General features: G+C 39.8%; 1 protein-coding gene across 1 annotated transcript; it reads right to left on the bottom strand.

Moving 5' to 3' along the window:
• Window positions 1-3,097: 3,097 nt before the first annotated feature.
• LOC102233067 (scavenger receptor cysteine-rich domain-containing group B protein-like) lies at window positions 3,098-22,185 on the bottom strand. The gene is made up of 12 exons (XM_023341935.1): window positions 21,548-22,185; window positions 19,488-19,624; window positions 16,166-16,198; window positions 14,600-14,638; window positions 13,949-14,251; window positions 13,791-13,856; window positions 11,625-11,939; window positions 10,602-10,670; window positions 10,108-10,188; window positions 5,189-5,503; window positions 3,898-3,990; window positions 3,098-3,816 (listed from the first exon to the last, which is right to left on the bottom strand). Exons 2-12 carry the CDS (start codon window positions 19,618-19,620, stop codon window positions 3,500-3,502), a joined length of 1,764 nt encoding a protein of 587 aa, XP_023197703.1. The 5' UTR covers window positions 19,621-19,624; window positions 21,548-22,185; the 3' UTR covers window positions 3,098-3,499.

Genomic DNA, 22,185 nt, shown 5'->3' with positions numbered 1-22,185 from the left:
GATAAAAATTAATAAATAAATAAATAAAACTTGACTGGATTTCTTAAAGATGCTAACTACCCAAAGTCCCTAAAACCCTCATGAAAAATTGAGCATTAAATTTAACTCTGGTAGGAATGATGACGTCAGCCCCATTTTAAAGGGATACTTCCGATTTTATTTTTTTTTACTAAAAGCTGCAGTATGTAACTTTTATTAAAATATGTTTTAGTACATATTTGTTAAAACAGTCACCATGTCGTAACAGTTTAATATAAAACGGATCATCTGTGAAAAGACTGATCTTCTTCCCCGAGCTTTTATTACAGTGTGTGTGGGGGAGGGGGGAACAATGCACCTGACCAAAAACAGCCAGTCAGAGCCAGGAGGAAAGTGTTACTGCTGTCAATCATCCTCATGTACTCACAGCAATATGCAAATGGCTGAGAAACGACTTTTACAGAAAAAAAGCTTGTCCTCCATGCCATCATTGGTGCCCATGCTAACTCACCTGAGCATTCACAGAGAAGCAGAGTAGCAAAGAGGGGGGGGGCCTCAACCATTTCCCCCAACCAATCAGAAGCTAGTACAGGAATGTCATTTCTTTTAGGGCGACAAATTTTACAGACAAAATCTTAAAATACTTTTAAAAAATGTGTTGTACAGTACAAATTTCTTGTAAATTAACCATGTCCATCTAAATTTATAGTATAATAGGATCACAAACATCCAGTGACGCTCGGACAAAAGCTATAAAAACAATCAACCCTCCAGACCCTCAAAGAAAAAAAAAAAAATCAGGAACCTGAATGCCTCGCTCTTTTTATGTTATGGGTCTAAACGGATGTACAGAACTCCTAGAAAAATCTAATTATTTTTGTTTGTTTGAAAAACAATAGTGCATGATTTAGTTTATTGTTTGAGAAGATAAATTCATATGACACGTATTTTATTTTTGCCTTTAATAGGAAAAGTGGCTCACTAGCGCATTCAGCTAGATTATTTTAGTCCTCGTGGCAATCAGTTCGGGCTGTATAGAAAAGCGTGCAACACTTTGTAGATTTATGGTCTTAAAACATACAAAAACTACATGATTATTTTCCTTCAACTTCACAACTATGCATTACTTTACTTTACATTAGTCTGAAAAAAATGTTTTTACCTGACAAAATCTAAAAATGTTCAAATTGTATAAATACTTTTGCAAGGCTATAACTACCAAAAGTTGTACAGTACGTTGACCTGAAACTGATTCGTACAGATACAAAGTGTCCAAGTCTAAAATGACAATTTCAAGCTGGAGCCATCCAGGTGATTTGTATGCATGGCAGCCATAATAAATTTAGAGGGAAGGGGTCCTTCTACTTCAGAATCAGGTTCCCGTTGACAATTCTGACATGGAAATCTGAAATTATAAACACAGTTGGGAACGCACCTATACATATAGGAGTTTTCCATTTAAAAGTATGACTTCAGAGGCTCTTTTGGGTTTGAGGCGTTTTTCAGCTTCGTACTTAGAAATTCCAACTTCTGGGTAAAAATTACACAGACCATTAAAACGCAGCAGTTAGCAGACAGTTTAAGTGTCTGAATATGTTATTAGCACAGCATTATTACATCCCAATTATTGTAAACTGGGAACCACGCTGACTGGTAAAGTTCTGCTAATGTGATTCTTGGCACAGTTCTTGTCCTGGCTTGAGATTACAGTACAGACTTTACTGCAACGTAACGTTGATACGTTGATTCATTTTAAACTTTGAAGCTCACTGCGGTTTTCTAAAATACAGCAGACGCAATTTTTTACAGCTTGTGAAACAGGCACTACAATAAAACATTAATGATCAATTGTTACAAAAAACTTTACAGTTACTTTTGGATGCACTTAAAATATCCAGTTCACTTTACAGCGTTAAGTGTGGTTTAAACAAACCACACTCCCTGAAAACTACAGCAGATAAAGGTAAAATCGGAAGATTTCAGCCTAAGACTTAAGTGAACACTTTGAAATAAAATGTCTTTATTGTTTAAACTTTTCCACATTTTCCATGGATTTTTAAGTGGAAGACCAGCGTAGTTTGAGTGAATAGTTATGCAAAAAAAAATTAGACATGCTTTAAAAACTATATATATTTTTCCACAAAAGTCTACAAGGTGCGACTACACTGATGCCCTGAAATTAAAGTTCAACTGTCTGCCTTTAGAAGTCTACACTATATGTGACTTAATCTCAGTATAAATCCAGAGGTTTTGTGAAGGCCTCAAAGATTTGTTAGAGAACATTAGTGGAAAACAAAAAAAAAACTGCATCAAGGAACAGCAGAGAGGACAGGAAGGAGGGTGTGAGGAAGTCTAACACAGGGTTAGGTTATAGATATAAATCCTGAACTTTGAAGACCTCAAGTAACCGTTCAATCGATAATCTAATTGATGATCAAATTACTGGTACATCAGCAAATCTACCAAAAACGTCCGTCATACAAAACAGGCAGGCCAGACGAGTAGAACATTGATCAGAGAAGTAAAGGAGAGGAGCTGCAGAGATCCACAGGTTCAGCTTAGCAACCATTAACAATACATTCTACAACTGGCAAGAAGGCGGCCATTATGAACAGAAAACTATAAGAAATCCTGTTTGCAATTTTTCACAAGAACACAAGACACTTGTTGTGTGTAGATGGTGGCAGCATCATACTCTGAGATTTCTCCCCAGCGTGGACGAACCTTTGGACAACCACACGTCATTGTCAATTTACTTCTACTTTTTGTTGTTCCAACACCTGAAATGCTAATAAAATAACAGAAGGTTGTGGTTGTAACCTGATAATACAACCACAATACAACCAAAGAAGTTCTTCAACTTTGCTGGTAGAAGAACAGCCCTACTAGCAAACCACAGAAAAGTACGAGTAGCTCAGAGTTGTCATTTGCCAGATTGGATAGATGGGAGTCTCTGTTCTCTGTCCATTTGATCAACAGTGAACATATGTGAGAGGGGTTTGAAAGATTGACAAATAGACCAAATATACATACCAAAAAATAAGAACATTTATTTTTGTTATATATTTATATATATATATATATATATAAATGATTATTAGTTACATTTATTTATGAGGGTGCGCAGAACACAAAGATTGCATATATATTTCATAAATTCACAAGACAGAGTTTTGCATTCTTCTGGTTTATAGCATACAGTACCAAGTCTTTCATTTGTACTTTAATCATACATTTGTCATATCTCTATACTTCCTTCAATGTCTTCAACAGACTTAAGTGATGGGCTTCCTTGAGTACTTGGATCATATATAGTAAATATTAGCACAAAAAAACAATTAAAAGCTTTGCTGAAATGTGTACATTTAGTTTCATATCATATTTATAAAGTGCTTAATATTTATAACTTTACTGTGTATATTATTGCATGGGGTACTCCTTCGACGACGTGAAAGTTGGTATTTACATAATGTGTACAAGTCCTAGCACGGCTGGAGTTGGGAGCGAGGTCACGCTGTGATCACGACAGGGAGCAGGTCACACCGGCGTCCTCGGAGTGATCACAGTTGTGCACGTTTCGAGATATATGGGAGCACTGCTGCAGGAAGGCCTCCGTGCCTCTGCACTTCAGATTGTCCAGCAGGATCGTTCCTGTGCCAGGTCCAAAGTGAGCCTGTCCCCAAGCGTGCGTGGCTCCTCCGCAGCCCACCAAACGACACACGACCTGGGCGTCGGGAAGGTCCCAGGCGTCGTCGCACACCGTGCCCCACTCCGAATTTAGGTACAACTCCACTCGACCCTCGCACCGGTGCTGGCCGTCCACCAGCCTCAGCGCTCCTACGGGTCGATATAGACAATTCAGATTCGCCACGGAAGCTGTACTCCATGCTAGTTTGAGGTACCTGAAGATGTACCTACCTTCAGCGGGTGTCGTGGTCACTGGTGTTCTTTCTGTCACCCGGAAGTCACGTGCGATTGGGATTAAAAACAAGGGGTCCAACTGTGGGGGAGCTGAAGAGAAAAGCAGAGAAAGGAGAATGATTCTCTTACCCAGTGGACGTACACAGGAAATATCAGGTCACACAAGCATTAGCAAGGCGCTCTCCTCTAATTACTGCACAGATCAATAATGGAAAACTGTTTGCCTCTTGGGTTGCCTTTAACGTTATGATGCAAAGGTCCACTTGGATGAAGTAATTCCTCTGAAAAAACGGTGTTCCTATAATGAGTTTGATGCATGTATCTTTTCAATTTGCAAGCTGAGAGAAGAGCCAGATTAAACGGCTGACTTTTTCAAAAACATAAATAGGTTTTGTTTCAAATCGCATAAAATGTATTTATATGGCACACAAAGTGCTGCACACAAAAACAACAAATAGCAATTCTAATGTATTTAATATATATAACACCACAGTCGTGCTGTCTGTGTGTCCGTAAAGTCTTTTATTTGTGTCCAAAATTAATCCCTTAAATTTTAAGGCTTAAAATGTCAAATTCATTTAAAAAGTGCAAGTTGGCCTTAAATATGTCAATTGCAGATCTTAATTTTTGTCCTGATAGGACTATATAATGTACTGTTTGTCACCTCCTGGGGTAACAATGGGACATTTTTGTCAGACAAATGTCTGATTCGCATCTTCATTGTTTTCTATGACTCCAGACAGCAACTAGCTACTAATATATCTTTGCTAGCTAGCTAGCTTTGTCTTTACCTCCCTCATGGTTCACAGCTTTTACTATGCTTGATTGCAATGCAGATAGTTTCCCCAACCATCCCCTATGTTTATAGTTTTTTCGGTCTTAAATTTAATTCCAGATGGCACTAGAAAGATCTTTAAAAGTCTTAAATTTGACCTGTAGATACCTTGCCAGGGATTGTTTAGTGTGTGAAGAAGAGCCTGTGTGCTTCTGATTTTTCTGTAAAGCAGCTATGTTTGGCCTGCAGCCAGTCAGTGAGGTTGATTTGCCTTGACTCATTCACTTTATTATTTTTTTATGCTTTCTGTGCCATCTCCTCCTAAGAGGACTTCAGTCATGCAGCACAGAGGGGCAGCTCAGCAAGGCAGGCAGAAATGACTGTGTCGATGGGAAATATGTACTTTCAGTGGAAATTATTACTCAGCTTTGGTGCTAATTTCACAATAAAGACGAAAAAAGTCCTTAGATTTACCGTAACCTGATAGAAATTCCAAGAATGATCAGGTCTTACGTGCACAGATAACGCCAGCATCCTCGTGATGACCACAGTTGTGTTGACCCCAGCCCAGGTGGAAGCACTGGGACAGGTCGCTTTCTGTGCCGCTGCAGTCCACGTTGTCCAGCAGGATGGGCCCTGTTCCATAGCCGAAGTAGGCCTGGGTCTTGGCCGCGATAGCCGGACCACATCCGAGCGCTCTGCACACCACGTTGGCGTTGGGCATGTCCCAGTCATCGTCACACACCGTCCCCCAGATGGTTTTGTAAAGGACTTCCACACGACCCTGGCAGCTGCTGTTGCCATTCATCACACGGATGGTCGGTTTGCCTGGAGGCGGACAGACAGGTGTGAGAACAGATCTGTGTAAAGTAGTGCAAAAGTATTCACACCTTGGTCAGAGTTCAGGAGGGTTCTGGGGCAGCTACCCAGGGCTCCAATTTTTGAGGGGCCCCACCAATTTTTTTAAATATGTTGTTTGGGGGTTTTTTATGCATGTTTTGCACACATTGTACTATACAGAAGCATCATATGCACATGTCTGTGAGCTGTAATAATAATTTGGGATTTGTATGAATATAAACAATAATAATAGAAATTTGAAAATGAAGTTGTGGTACATTTTTGGGGGGAGAACAAAACAGAGTTACTGGCCAAGTGATATATTAAGCCTACCATTATCAGTTTGTGTCATCACTTCATACTTTAGAACTACCTATTAATGTACTATAATTTCCAATAGAAAAGTATTTTTTTGTTAGTGAATGGGGCACCAAAGCGAGTTTTAGCCCATGGGCCCACATCCTTGTATATCCAACCCTGATTCGCCCCCTTCAATTTTCCAGCAATTGTCATTTACACTCTTTAACTTTTTAACAAGTCAAAGTGGATGAAGAACATCTGCAAAGAGCAGTTTTCTTGTCCTTCTTTGACATTGGTCTGGACTTTGACTGGGACATTCTATTAGATGAATATACTCCATCCCTCTCCCCATCAACTCTGACCAGCTTCTCTCTTCCTGCTTAAGAAAATAGTCCTGACAGCATAATGCAGCCACTACCATGTTGTACAGTGTGTTGTTGCGCAACACCCCCCCCCTCCTTTCTGTCTCTACTCTCTCACTCTCGTACTTCCTCTTCTGAGAGGGGAGATGTGCTACCAGCTCTCCATCTAACGGGTTAATTGAGTTTCCTAAATCTGCCGGGATTTACCCTGTCCAGAACTGAAGTAAACTCTGTTTAAGCTGGTTTCGAGAAACGATTCACCTGATTTTTAACGGCCTACATCCAGGTGTCTCACCCTTCTTCCCTCTGTGAATTAGCCAGACTGAGCAGCCTACAGCCAACTAGTTTCACAGAGCACACCTGTTAACGGTCGCTCGTTCTCTTATTTTACAACTTGCATTTGTTATTGAACCAGGTAGGTTTTAGTGACTCGGGCGAGTCCCAAGGATGACGTTTTAAATTTGGGCTACCAGCAACTTAAAAACATTTTAAACTTTTTCCTCTCCAGAATCAAACATCACAGCTATTTTACAACCATCAAAGAACTTTAAGGTGACTCATTAACTGAATGTCCACAACATCTTTTAGATTTTCTTTATGCTAAATATTTTATTAGTAAGGCATTTTTGCAAGGGTCAGTACAGCTTAATTCAGTAGCAGAAATAATCAAATAAGTAAAATCAATCATCTAGTCTGTCTTTCCCTACTGCTGACACTGAAAACTAAAAAAAAAAAAAGGGAACCTTTGAGAGAGACGGACGGAGTTTGACGTTTCGATCCCCAGACCTGGCCTGATGATGAAGAAGATGTTGCAGCAGGAGGAAGATGTTGATCGGCGAAGGCAGGAATCTCTGTAGGTCTGATGAGCTTCTTCTCCGCATGGATGGTGAGGTCACACAGGACTTGGTGCTGGCAGGAAGGAAGGCACCAGTTCTTCTTCTTTGTCTTTGCCTTTGTCTTCATCTTTGTCTTTGGGGTCTGAACCCAGCCGATGAGAGAAGTGCGATTTGAAGCCACAGGTTGTGGGCCAGACGGGTTGGTCCCCATGCATGAGCAGGACAGTCTTCGGCTCCGTGGCCCCGGCTCTTCTTCAGCTGCAGAGTTCTTTGTCCATCTCGATCTTGGCTCGAAGCTGCCCGGAGGATCCAACGAACGGTTCCTCTTTTGCACTCACCTTTTATAGGGTTTCTTTGGCTAGCACTGTTGCTGGGCTTGTTTCATTGGCTGACTGCTCAGATGATTTCATATCCATCACTGTCTTACAGACATTATGTCCTGATGTCTGTGCTAATGTCTCAGAGTTGCTCAACCTCCTGTCCATTGCCTGCACAACCTTTCACCTACTCTCTAAATAAGGCGTTGATCATCTCTGCTCTCCTGTTAGTTCCTTGCCTTTCACCTTTCACCTACTCTCTACCTCCAACATATCAGTGATGTTTAATTGCAGTTACACCTTTTACACCATTTCAAGTTCAATGTCAAAATCACATTTATATCACATTTATTTTCTTTAGCTTCTCTGATCTAGCATTCATTTATAATTTTATAACCATAACTTATATCACATTTATTTTCTTCAGCTTCTCTGATTTATCATTCATTTATGATTTTATAACCATAACTTATTAATTATACTTATTATAATCTTAATGTGAGTTATTACAGATGTTTTTCTGAAAAGAAACCAAGAATAATACATGATTCTAATTATTTGATGCCAAAGTTACAGTTACTTGTTTTTCTTGTAACTGTTCCCACAAATGTTCGTGTAAATATTATTACAAGTAAACCAATATTAATATAAGTATTTTACTTTGAATCTTATCAAATTATCAAAATGTTTGGATTTAATTCTTTAAACTTTCATGCTTTAAAATAAGAAATAGTCTCATCTATTTTTATGAATCTGCAGGCTGGAAACTTCCTCTTTTTCCAGGAAACCTGCTTTTCCTGTTTCATGACTCTCTCTGTCTGACTATGATTTCTTATGATTAGATAGAAAAAAGTAAAATTAAAGCAAAGTTTGCATGAGACAAAAACAACACACACAACCAGATTTATTTTATTGACACTTAAGTCTACTGTTGGGCCTAGATATCACTTGAGTGATTCATTTTAAAGATAACTTTATTTATTATTACTGTTAAACTAACTTTATTGACACTTAAGTCTACGGTTGGGCCTTGATGTCACTTGAGTGATTCATTTTAAAGATAACTTTATTTATTATTACTGTTAAACTAAAATCTCCAGCATGGGGAAGTGGGATGAGCTCGGATTTTCTTGACACCCCCTCCACGAGGTCAGACCTTTCACATGCTGGGAGTCCATCACCCTCCTGCAGTTCGCCGTCCTCATCCCCTGGAAAGAGAAGATGTTCGTCTGGGATGTGAAGATGCAGATTCTTCATCCTCAGTTGTCACAGAGGGCTCAGTGTAGTCATCAAAACTCCACTTCTCTTGACACCCCCTCCTTGGAGTTTTGATTTCCCCCATGAGGTGATGAATGTCGAAGAAAACTTGGATCGCTCTGATTCTTCTACAGGAACCTTCGCTGGATGAACTGTCAGTTCTTCAGGATGTGGGATGGTTCTTTAGGGAAGATGGGCTGAGACAGAAGGCCTCAAACAAAAAAAAAAATTCTGGCTGTTCAGCAGAGCAAAGCAAAAAGCATAAGCATCATGACGCTTTATCCGTAATCATGATCCTTTTCCATTTTAATCCATCAGGTTGTGACAGGAGTTCTTCTTTAGCATAATCCAATTTCTTCACGGCCCTCCCAGTCCAAAGCCTTGAAGTTGTTCTTTGAACGGCAACCTTCCTGTAATAGTGGCCAGTCTACTGTAGGATGGCATGGTGCTTGATTCTCTGGCCATCTTCTCGTAATGTTCTGGTTTGCTGTAGCTAAGAACTGGCTTGAGCACTGCTTCCTCATGGACCCCTTTCTTCATCAGTAGTACTGTGTTGAAGTTCAGTACTTACTTTACAAAATCTTGGGCGTTGAATCTCAGCTTGATCCCCGTAGCTGCAGGCCGATCTTGAGCTTTAATCCAAGCTCTCTGCCCTGTTTTCAGTGACACTTTGAGCTGCAACTTCCCTTTTTCTTCTCTGAGCAAAAAGGAGAAGTGTCTTCGCCTCCCTGCTTTCTGTGACGTGAACGGAGTTCCTCTGCAGGGGAAGACCTGCTCTTCTAGCAGTTGTCACTGTGTCCATCAGCACAAGAGGTACTTCTCACCTCTCTTTCCTGTTGTCCCCATTGGCTCTGCTACATCCATGCAGACTGAACCCCATGGGACTGTGCTCTTGATGAACAAACCTTCCATCCGCTGTCCTGGGTGCCCTGGGTAGCTGTGCAGAAAGTTGATGCAGTTCTGTTGAGGTCTCCTCCTTTTCCAAACGATCTGGACGGCCGGCTTCCTCCGGTTTCTTCCCCAGATTTTCCTCCTCGAAGTGATCATCCATCACTCCGTCTCTCTGTCGGTTCGAGTTGTCTATCCCCCAAAGCCTCTCTTTGCGCTCTTGAGCAGGGATGGGTCTAGACTATGTTGGCTACTAGCTTCACTGTCTGGATCCGGTCATTTATCCTCAGTAGAAGCCTTCCCTCACCTGTATGCCATACAGTTACTGCATCACCCTCAAAAAACATTTGCAAACCTGCAAACCATGTATCATTTTCCTTCCAGTTCACAATGATGGGCTATGGATTTTGATGGATGGATTTTGATTTTGAATGATTTGGATTTTGAATTTTGTTGTTCTTATGACAATGACAATAAAGATTTATCTTATCTTATCTTACTATATGAAGTTGTATCATAGGCTATTGACCCAATAAAATGAGTTGCAGGTTTTACAATATGAACTAATGGAGAAATAAATTCATGAGGTGTGAATATTATTCCTAGACAATGAACATAAAATGGAAAATTACCTTTGGTTTGGGAAGTCGTGGTTACGGTTGTTGTTGTTGTTGTTGTTGTAGGAGGCGTGGTAGTTGAAATTCTCTCTGTGACTGAAAGAAAGATAGGAAAAAATTATTCCAGATCAGTATATTCTTGTTTTGTTTTTCTTTGTTTACGTTTTTGTTTGTTTTTTTGTGGGGGAGGGTTTGTTTAGTAATGGTCCTAATCAAGTGAAACTACTCTGAAGTTTTAAAGATACATTCAAGATAGCAGCTGGCTGAACTCTTACAAACCTATTCTATATTTCATATTTACTTTAAATAATGGTTAATAATCATTAGTTTAAATTAAAACATATGGATTCATGCTATTACATTTACAGTCAGATGTGTAAGTGTGAACTCTTGTGAGCTGAGAGAGACATTTGTATGAATCCGCACCTCTCGCCATGATTTGTCTAAAGTCAAGAGGGACAAATGGCTCCCTCTGGTGGTGGTTTATTGAGAGTGCATGATATATTTACCTGTGGTGCCTGTTGTTTGCAAGATGATTCTTCGTAATTCTGTAACTGCTGGCGGAACAGTAGTTAATCCTGAAATATGTAGATGACAAAAACGTAATTACTTTACAGACAGAATTACATAAAGTATTTACTAAACTCTAAATAACTTAGGAAATATTTTTGTGTTTTGAATTCGACTACAACAATACCGGTGTACAACTAAGTTATTTTAGTAATTGATTATTTTATTGATTATTCTGACAATTGGATGCAAAAATTGGCACATTTTGGAGATTTTAAATAAAACAAATAATTTAATTCTCTATTTAACTTAGACAATAAATATTTTATTGTTTAACGCAGCATTCCTTTAATGTACGCTTGATCATTTGCAGCACCTGCAGCTGAAAAAGTACTTCTATTAGCATGTGAAAAACACACCTCTTTCTGCCTGACTTAACATCAGTGTGGTCTTTTGACTGTTTTTTAGATTAACTAATTAATAAAAGATGCATAATGAGGTATTTTTTATTTTTTCCCTTTTTACAGAATTTGAACCAGGTGAAGCTACAACTGGGTAACATATTTGCAGGCAGTTTTTTATGCAAAATTAATATATGTTTTTGTACACTGTTGGTTTCATTAATGCTCTGAATATGTTGTCCTTTCTGCAAATGATCTTTTTTAAGTCTATATACTCCAGTTAATAAGTAATCAATTACTAAGTCAGCTGACGATTATTTCAGTAACCGATTAATCATGATGAATGTGATTAATCTGATTAATCATTTCAGCCCTAAATGGAAGCACAACATTTAAGATTAGAATATTACATCAGACCAATAAAAACATTTCAAAGGCAGAAATGTGGACTTAATAAAAAGTTAATACATACTAATGGTTGCTGTTTTCAAAGGTAATTTCTAATCTGACAAAAGTCTCACTGGAGTGCATATTCTAATTTACTGAATATGACTGTAAATTACCCTGCACTGATCTGAATAACTTTACTGTCCCATGCCAACATAACTTAGAGCATCGTACCAGTGCAGGTGACCCCGGCGTCCTCATGGTGTCCACAGTTGTGCTTTCCCCAGCCCAGGCTCTTGCACCTGGTCAGCTCCTGTTCGTTGCCGTAGCAGTTGACGTTGTCGAGGAGAATGAGCCCGGTGCCGTAGCCGAAGTAGGAGTTTGTGTGGGCAGAGACCGCACTGCCGCAGCCTAGCTGCTGGCACACCACCATGGCGTTGCGGAGCCCCCAGTCATCGTCACACACCGTCCCCCAGCTTCCTTGGTAGTAGATCTCGACCCGACCTTGGCAGGAGTTCATGCCATTCACCAAGCGGACAGTGCCATCGCCTAAAACCAAGAGAACGAGGGAGGAAACAGTAAGGAGTAATGTCACTAACTGAACATTTTACTCTATTCTAGAGCGATTGGAGCACCAAACTGATAGATTTTGTGTCTGGAAGCTTAGAGGATGATTCTAAGATACATGTACAAAAAAAAACTGAGACAAAACACACTGAGGGCAGAACAGAAGAAGAAGAAAAAAACTTTAGCACCAAACTTTAACTTTATCACCTTACGTTTCTTCCCAGACAAAACGGAGAGACAATAGACATTCTCATGTGTCCATCAGGTAGCAAGTGTCATAAATCTGGAAGACCTCTTGCTTACTCTTGCTTTCATGATGGTCACCAGAGGATTAGCTAAATACGTCATATGTACGTATATCAATTGTACACCGAATTTGACTCAGCCCTGCTTCTCCATGATCCTCTTGGGAATGAATGTGAAAAAGAAAATAACACGGCCAGCACAACAAAGCCAAACCTGACGAACAATGAGAAGAATCTGAAACTGAAGAGACCTTTCCACGTGTGTTGTGAAGCTTCCAAGAAGAAGTCCAGAGGGATACAGTGCACCAAATCCCCAAAGCCTTTTGATGTTGTCTAAATGTGTCCAAATCCAATGACTGATACATCTCTAAAATGTCTAGTTTTTATTGTGAAGAAATGTGATGACTTAGCGGGGAATACCTGTTGTGTCAACAAGGTTTCAATAGACGTTTATGGTCTGCTTCTGCATTTTAAAAACAAGCATCCAACATAGCAGGTGGCATTTAATTTCAAATCTGTATGGCCTGTTATTTTTATGCCAGAACACAAATTCCAATTTAACCATTCTCATAAGTCAACCCAGTAAATTAAAACCCATGTAGTATTTACACGAGTTTCTAAATATTTTACAAGTAAAAATCCGGATAGTGTTGTATGCATTTGTATTCAGCTGCCTGTACTCTGATGCTCCTAAATAAAATCCAGTGCAACCAACTCCATTCAGTAGTCACCTAATCTTTAAATGCAACCTATCAGTGCATAATTTAATCTCAGTGCAAATGTAGCTGTTAGAAACACAGATGAACAAACAGTATTATGAGGACTAAGGAAACCAACAACTTGCCAAGACTTAAACAAAGAGTCTCTCCAACCAAGCTGTCTGAATTCAAGGCAGTTCTCAAAGGAAAAAAATGACAAAAGATTCCAGCTGACCAAAGCAGATGGAGGAAAATGCTTTCAGACTTGCATATGTAAATGCCACAAAATGTACTTCTGGTCTATAACCAATACACTTAGGTTTGTGGTTTGGTATGAAGCTTTTCATTTACAAAGTGCTACTGTGATCCATCTGTCATTAACTTTATGCTAACCTGTTTGATGGCTTAATGCCCACATGCTCAGATCTGTGCAGTGAGAATTAAATCCAGGTACATGTGCAGTTTGTTTAATCAGAAGCTGATACTTTGACCTGAAGCAACAGATGGCCTTTTGTCCGTAGATGACCACTAAAAAGGTTTGAAACAAAATAGGTCTGCCAGCATATCTGGCTGCAAGAAACATATTAATATCAATATCTTTTCTAAGTGGCCATCTGATGAAGAAAGTTGAAAATCAGACGGGAAACACAAGTTATTGTCCTGTCAGCTTTTAGACGTGAGTAGATGTTGCATATTGCAGATTTTGCCTACAGTGGCCAGGGCAAGTGACATTCAGCTAGCATAGCCACGTTTTTCAGAATAGAATTGAATAAAAATTCTCTGGAGCTTTTGCAACCATTTTATGAATTTTCATTTTAGGAATTCACACCTTGTACATTTACGTTCAGCAACAGATCAAAATCTATTTTATCAGAGCAGATGATACTTACGTAATCCAGACTTGACCGTGGGTGTTGTAGGCTCTGCAAACCCTCTTGCCCCCAATAATACAGGTTCTAAAAAAATAATAATAATAATGAAAAAGCAGCATTTTTAATGATTTCTTCTGTAATTTATTTGTTTAAAAAGAGGTTTGAACAAGTTTTACCTCTACAGGTAACTCCCACATCCTCATAGTGGTAACAGTTGTGGACACCCCAGCCCAGGCTACGACACTGACTCAGGTCTGCCTCGTTTCCCCGGCAGTCCACGTTATCCAACGCGATGAGTCCCGTGCCTTGTCCGAACCGAGAGCTGCTCCCCACGGCGACGGCCACTCCGCATCCCATCTGCCGGCACACAACGTTGGCGTCCACCATGTCCCAGTCGTCGTCGCACACCGTGCCCCACGAGCTGTTGTAGAGCACCTCGACTCTGCCCTCGCACCTGTTGCGTCCATTCACCAGTTGGACTTTGAAGAGACGGCACATGTTTTTAGTTGGTTGTGTCCAAAGACATTGCTCTCTCTATTGTTAAAGGTAAGGTGACACGCAACTGCTTGAGAACATCTGCGTACAGACGAAATGTCCCTGCGCAATTAGGGAAAACGGTAAACCAGTAAGGGGAGTAGTAAATAAGTTTGGGATTAGGAGAATGGAGAGCTGGGAAAATGAGCTTGTTTAAGCCCAAAGCACTGCTCTATTTCCTGTACTCTGCTTTTCTGGCACCCAGTCAGAAAGTCACTGATACGCTGCCATGGTAGGAAATGAATCTTTTCGCACTGCACTTTTCCCCCTTATGGCAATAACTTCACACTCACCTTGGTACTGCATCCTCTCGAAGGTTTGCATCGTGTTGCCTGAAACAAAAAGTCAGAGGGTATCTTCAGTTGTTTGTTGATGGGTGGCTATTGGCCTTCCATAGGTAATGTCCTCTTTATCTACTGTATCTGATTTCCTGTAACGCTAGACACGGACCAAGACCACAGCAGAAAGCCTGTTCACAATGAGCCTGCGCTGAAGATTAAATATGTTGCGCTGATCCTCTAAAGGGTTTTAATCTTACTTTGTTTCTAATATTTTTCTTTGAAATTGTTCAGGTAGCTGAAATGAGTTTTAGGTTTTGTGTGTTTTAGGTATTTTGTGATATTCTTTTTTTTTTGTAATGTTTGTAATAGTGTCATTTTATTGTAATGTTTGTGGACCCGAGGAAGAATAGCCTCTACTATCATAAAGACTAATGAGGATCTTTAATTAAACTAAACTGACATGGAAAAAAACGCTAAGTCAGCAATTTCCTCCATAAAACAAGAGGAATGTTTGCTATAGTGCCATCAAGAAAGTCTGACATTTTTATTTTATTCTCCGTACCATCTCCTCAAATCTATACGTGTGTGTGTGTATATATATACATATATATATATAGCCAAAAAGATAACAAAAAAGTGAATGAGATCATATTACACGTTTAACTGATTTCAACAGATGAAAGTGAAAAGCAGTTTTATTTAGCTGACGCTTAGAACTAAAACCACTGAAAGCTGTTTTTTATTTACACAGTTTATTTCACAAAACAGCGGCGTACTTTTGTTTTATGATTAGCGGTGTTCTGGAGCATTAATTTAAAGCTCATGTTCCATAAAACCAGGAAAACTGCTCATGTTTTTCCTGGGAAGTATGCCAAATAAATATTACATTTATGTTCCTGTTTGTGTGAGCTGAAAAGCTACATGAAGCCCCAGAAATGATGTTTACTAAACTTTCTACTTTTTTTGTTGTTGTTGTTGCTGTAAACAAGCAGATGGTGTAAGTAAGGCCTTTGGACCTGAAAACTTTGTAATGGTCAGCAGGGGGCGACACCTCAAGTTCCAAAAACTAAAATCCTTTCAACTCTTCCCAATTAGATCCATAATTTCCACAAACACACATCTCACTGTCTTGTTTTACACACTTCTAATAGGAACCTGCATCCTAAATACAAGCCATTATATATGTAACTTTTAAAAAATGACAGATGTTCTTATATACTTGGTTCATGTGCATTTAAAAATGAAAATGTTTGGACTACAGCTGTTTCTTAACTCGACTGAAGGCCACTCCACTACCTTCAGATTAATATCTCAGATTCCGACACCTTTACAAAGACACCAGGATGACCTTTGTATGACAACCACTTCTTACACTTTTTATGTAGGTCAATTCCCAACCTCCTTTATTTGTTTGTGACACAAAGGCATGAGTAATGTGCTAATAGAGTTGAGCAGAAGCTTTCATAAGCCGTTTTATGGCGTCACATCTTGGTTATTCTTCACCTCTTGTATTCTTGTATGAGAGTTTGAGTTCTGCGCATGATGTGTAAAAGAAATGAATAATTGAATGTTACTTACTGGTTACAGTTCGTTTATTTATCTTCATGCCTCCTGGAAATAGAAAATAGAAGTCAGCAAGGCTCACATCTATAGACTCTGCAATAGGATAAAACCAGTACGCAGATGTCAGCACATGTAAACAAATGGTTTTCCCCTGCATGGGTTGTTTCACAGACTGGCATTGATCGTGTCCCCCTTTTAAAACAGCTGCAGGGCTTTGGCCAGGTCTGACAGGGAAGCAGGGGGCAGACAGTACCCACAGACACAAAGGCTCCCATCTACAGGGAGTTCGCTTGCAGGTACAACCGGTCCTATCAGGGACTCTACTGTGTGTTTTCGGCCTAAATTCACAAATAATCAGCTCATGTGTCCCATTCATTTCCAGTTTTTGGCCTTGATTCTTGGAACCAACTTTTTTTATTATTATGCAGTGGGTTTATGTTGTGGTAGACAAAAACATTTTTATATAGCATGGTCGTCAATTTACTAACTTTACACGAAAAAAAGAGACGATGTAGCTGAAATGTTCCCTCTGTGTTTAAACAAGACTGTAGATTTGGAAGTGTGTTTAATCTACTTTTTTGCCAATTTGAAGTTATTAATGACAAATTAAAATAAATTTTAAAAACTTAATTTATTCAGTGAATTGTGGCAGTTTTTGCTTTTGATAGTTTTTATCATTTGGGCCTGTGGGCAGTGATCATTCCTGTCATTTATTTCTGTTTTCTATTTATTTTATTACTATTATTTTATTATTATTTTCTTATGGTTCACCACTTTAATTTATCTGTAGCTGATTCCCGAGTTACAAGATATTTTGTCGGTCCCCCTTGCCCTTTGAAAACCTTCTGCTTATTAGGTTATATGTTAAAAATAATAATAATAATAAATTTATGGAATTTACAATGCATTGTCAAGATATATATTCCTAAATCTTAACAGGAAACAAAGTTGAATTCTGTCATATTTTCCAAATAATCTCAAAACTGGACAGCTCAAGCTGACATGGTAATGAGTTGAAAGGTCTGTGCTGCCTGGGTAATTTCATATCTAAAAATTATAATTAACTTTAGATTTAATTAATCTTTATTATGATTGTTGGTATACTTATTATGCTTAGGCTGAAGTGAGTGAATTATGGTCTGTTTTGATGAATGCAGCGTAAAACAATCTTCATATATAACTCTTTACCAAGACATCGTTAAGGCAACCATCACTAATGGAGACATGAGTCTCACCTCAAAAGAAATCTTAAATATCCCTTCAGTTATATCCTATAGAAATGTCCTCCAAGATCCAGCAAGGATAAGTGAATATAGGCTGTGGTTGGGTACCTGGATGGATGGGAGCAACTTGTAAACTACTCCCACTACAGGTAGTTAAAAGTACTGCATGTGTCGTTCATATGAATTCAGAAAAGCTGATTTTCTTGCTAACAGATCAAATCTAATGGAATTAGTGGAATCTAGTTCAAATGTAAATACACATACATATGGGGTTGGGGGAAAGTTTAAAATTCCTTCTGTTTGTGCTTTTTTTTTTTTTTTTTAAATTATGCACGTTTCAAATAGTCAGATTTTAATATCAGACAACGATCACCAGGGATAATCCTCCCACACATATCTGGCAGTTTTGTGAAAAGCAATCAGCCCTTCATAACTATCTGTGCCACCATTGGACTAACAACTCTTCTTTGAAGAACTGTTTTAGCTGGCCACACTGGAGGGCTTCGGAGATGAATAGACTGTTTAACATCATGTCATAGCATCTCTGTCGGACTAAAGCCATACTTTGACAAGCCTGCTTGAAAACCTTTGTTTTGTTTTTTTGGTTGAGGTTTGTGAGCCATTTCAAAGTGGACTGACAAAAGTGGATGCTATATTTGCCAAGTCTCTTTTCTTACTGTTAAGTTTCTGATTTAACATTGACTGCTGTATTGAGTTGCTGAGAGTCGTCAGTGCACTCTTAGAGTAATTTTGTTAGGCAGACCTCTCCTAAGAGACTTAGCAACCTTTCCTTGATTTCACCATTTGTGAATATTGTCTCTCACAATGGTTTGCTGCTTCCCAAAGGCTAAGAAATAAAAGATTTTTGAAAGTCTTTCCAAACAGATGAACTTTAATGACCTTATCCCCTTAATATTCTCTCTTTGGTTTGTGATCTACGCATGTTCATTACAGTTTGCAATCAAACTAGGAAGGTCCAGACACCAACACTATGACCCTGATGCGACTTGGTAGTCACAAATGGTTGCCAGTATACATTGGAATTGCAGAACAAATGTGATATAGGGATATTATACAGCGTGAAGACAGCTGCAGAAACAACAGGAGTCCACATTGTGCACAAAGCAAGGCACCGTACAATTTTCCAGTGACCAACTTATCTGAGAGATATGATGTTCTGCAGAATCTGATGTGAAATCACATGTAACGGATGGTGTATATGAGAACTGTACCTATATTAAAAGCATTAGCTGGATTTGAAACAATGGTAGAGCATTGAAACATAGAACCCAGCTCCTTTGGGGATACCCCACACATGTCTTGGCATCGGTCAAGTGAATTCAGTGAGCTGCGTGCCACGCCCATTTGGTTCTGGAAACCCAACTGCATTCTCTGAAAGCACACGGGGCTGTTGATCTCAATAGATAGTCTGACTGGTGAAATTCAGTTTGTTTGTTTTTTTACCCCTCCAGGGGGTCTTTTGTGGGCTCCAGTGTCCCTTATATGATAGTAGGCTAACAGGAAACGGGGAAGGAGAGGGGGGAAGACATGCGGCAAATGTCGTCGGGTCCGGGAGTCGAACCTGCGACGGCCGCGTTGAGGACTCAAGGCCTCCAAATACGGGTCGCGCTAACCACTACGCCACCACGGCATGCCGTGAAATTCAGTTTTAATAAAACTTCCGTTTGGTGTGGATAGCTTTAATCTTTTATTAAATTAACTCATTATTGACTATGTGAACAATTAAGTGTGATAAAACAGCAAAAACAAAAGAAATCTGTAATGGGGAAAATACTTTTCACAGCACTGCAGGCAGACAACACATGGGCTGGTACTTGAAAAGAGGAGAGATTTGCTTTTATATATAATATAGGTTTTTTGTGTTGACTTTTTAAATCTTCACCACAGTGAATAATTTAAAAAAGAATGTTTTTTCCATTTTAAAGATTTCATAAGACACCTTTAACATTTAAATAAAAATACAAATATTCAAGTTGTATTATACTTTACCATATTGCTACCTCTATTACATATCATGTTAGTACATATTTAAGTAGCTTTAGTTGTTGTTTTTCAGATAAACCCAGAGTACCCCAGACCCTCACCAGACCTACCTAGTCTCAGTACGCCGAGGGGCACCAACACAAAGGAAGCCAGCAGGGATACCAGGAGCCAAACGGCCGGGTTCCAGCACCTGCACTCGCTCTCCACCCCACGCTGGCCTCGCATGGCTGTCTGACTCACCATCTGCCTGCAACACACACAGTCAGACTCTCAGTTACTCTCATCAGGGGCACCCAGGGTCCAGAGCTGCATGTGTTCCAGACTCGCAACAGCCTCAAGTGTGGCAGACACTTTTCTACAACTGAAAAACAATCAGTATTTATTGTCCTGGTTTGGAGTGGTCTAATTATAGTATTGGATTGTTTTATCTGATACGGCCTGCAGCTGTTGTCACTGTGATGTAGCAGGGTTTGGATGGTCATTTCAATAAGCTTGAAGAGACACCATTTCCAGAGATCACTTTATGAACATAAAAGTTCTCTGAGTACATCTCTACATCAGGAGCTGGTGACTCCTGATCCAATCAGGACCAATGTGCTGTTGTTGTGTGCACAAAATGGCCACCTTAAAACCCAGATTTGGAGGCTAAATTGCACTGACTGCTGGGATGGAGGGAAAGAGGTTTGGGGTTTTGAGCAACACCAGCAGCTGGAGAAGGCTTGTGTTACAATTGGAGGCCGATATCTTTGTCCGTGTTTCCCAGGGGATTTTCCTTCGGAAAGGGAATGTCAGGATTCATAGGGATCACTCAGTAGTCAGTCAGATAGTAACATCAACGAACTCCTCAGAACTTCTAGAGGATGCACTAAAGTTGGGTGCAGCGGTCTGATAATACAACAAGGGGAAAAATTACATATCTGACACACACTTTCAACTGATCTATTATGGAGTGCAACACACTTTTTTGATTAAGTTTGAACCATCAGTTATTGCCGTCCAATGTACATCCACTGTTTGTGCAAAAGCAAATACCTGCAGATACTTTAAAATGCAAACATCCAAGAGACCGTAGAGAGCCACGCTGTAATTTACAAAAACTCAGCGTGAATGTCTGCCCTGACTTGTTTGTTTCTCCGCTCATGCAGAATTCCCCTGACCTTACCCAGGAATGTGTATTAGGGGATGATGAAGGGAGAATTTGATATTGGCCCCTTGAGATAGTGGACATTCCGGGCCTAGGTAGCACACAAAGACATTTCTGCTTTCTGTGGTCCCCCATCGTCGGGCATAAACGCTGCTTCCTGCAATCTGTCACTAGAATCCTCCGAAACGCTTAGGCCCGCGATGACACCGCGGGGGCGCCTCTCATCTCAGAGAGCAGGAAGAAGCGAGGAGGATGTTAAAATATCCTCCTCACTTTGCTCTGTACTCTTTGCTTATCTAAGAGCTGATGCAAAAGGACTGTAAATAGCTTTTAACCAGGTTCATCCGGTGTGCAGTTGTCTCAAAACAAGAGGTACAGAAGCCCAAAGGCACACAGTCAAAGGCTACGAACATCCAATTGGGAGGTGGGGATTTTAATACCACCACGGCGCTCGAGAACCGAGGCTGCCTCCCTTGAAAACTGTACGAGCACACCACTCGAAACTCTGGGACAAATGGTTCAGTTATGAGGGATGAAAAACAATCTTGTCCCCAATGTTATGTTTTTCAATACTCCATTCATGGTGGGATGTAGCGCAGATCCGCTGGGGAATAATGTTGCCTTTTGTGTCGGCTCTGCTTCCCCTCCCTTCTCACTTCCCTGCACTGAGAAATAGCTGAAAGATCTCGGCCCCACAAAAATACCCCCTAATGTCTGAGATAGACCGGAGAATATCAACGCCAGCCACCGTTAATGGAAAGAATCTCCTCTTTTTTTTTAGCGGAAAATCAGTGCCTTTGGCAGCGCATCATGCAAGTGGGTTTCATAATCTCGTCTTTTTCTCAAAAAAAGGGATAAAAAGAAATCAGAATTTGAACAACTGTTTAAAGATCATGTTAAACTGTGTGACTCCGGGTCAGCTTTTTCACTTTATGACAAACTTAGTCTAGAAAATGCAGCTCCAGAAATATGACTCATGAGAAAAATTTCATTGCATTACATTCAAATTACAAAAATAATACATACCTGTTGTAAAAGTATTAATCTTGACCCAAAATAATAAATAGAAAAAAAAATTTTTAAATGGGTTTCCTCTCCTCAAAACAAACAAAGAAGCAAAATCAAAAGAGCTGAACCAGCAGGAAGTTTTAAGTCCACAAATCCCACAGAAAATATTAAAAACTACAAACGCAAGAGAAGCCAGAGAACTCCAGAATCCAGCACTACGTGTCTTAGGTCTTTCATCTACTTAGAGCTGGATGACTATAAGTACCTGGCTTCAGTGACAGGGATTACGTAAAACAATAAAAACCACAGCATTGTATGTTAATATTCTAACGCCCTTTACCCGTCTAAGATTAAAAGAAGCAGGAGGGGCGTGAAAGACACAAAGACAATGTAAGCCAGCCCTGTACTGGTATCCCAGCATCTCCAGTTTCAGGTGGAGCTCTCAGAAGGTGCGGTCCAGCTCATCCCAGGACACAGTTGCAGAGAGAGGCAAGGCTGTGGCTTGGACTCGCTGTGGGTTCGTGTTTGTGCACTGGACTCTCCCACATTACAGAGAGCTGCTCCAAATTGGAAGATTCTGAGGCAAACTCAATCTGATGACTGACATGTAGAAAATATTTACTTTTTATCGCTACAAACATCAATTTATGCAACTG

This window comes from Xiphophorus maculatus, chromosome 11, assembly GCF_002775205.1.
Source record: "Xiphophorus maculatus strain JP 163 A chromosome 11, X_maculatus-5.0-male, whole genome shotgun sequence".
In the NCBI taxonomy this organism is placed as follows: domain Eukaryota; kingdom Metazoa; phylum Chordata; class Actinopteri; order Cyprinodontiformes; family Poeciliidae; genus Xiphophorus; species Xiphophorus maculatus.
Note: the sequence above shows the minus strand (reverse complement) of the source record. Positions and strands in the feature narration are given on the sequence as shown.

What these genes read in the sequence shown, in the direction of transcription:
- LOC102233067 (XM_023341935.1), bottom strand. Translation starts at nt 19,620, where the DNA reads ATGGTGAGTCAGACAGCCATGCGAGGCCAGCGTGGGGTGGAGAGCGAG. An exon ending in TGTGGGAGTTACCTGTAGAG is followed by an intron (nt 13,857 to 13,948) that starts GTAAAACTTGTT and finishes TTATTTTTTTAG; the next exon opens with AACCTGTATTATTGGGGGCA. An exon ending in CGCCGGGGTCACCTGCACTG is followed by an intron (nt 10,671 to 11,624) that starts GTACGATGCTCT and finishes TACATATTTCAG; the next exon opens with GATTAACTACTGTTCCGCCA.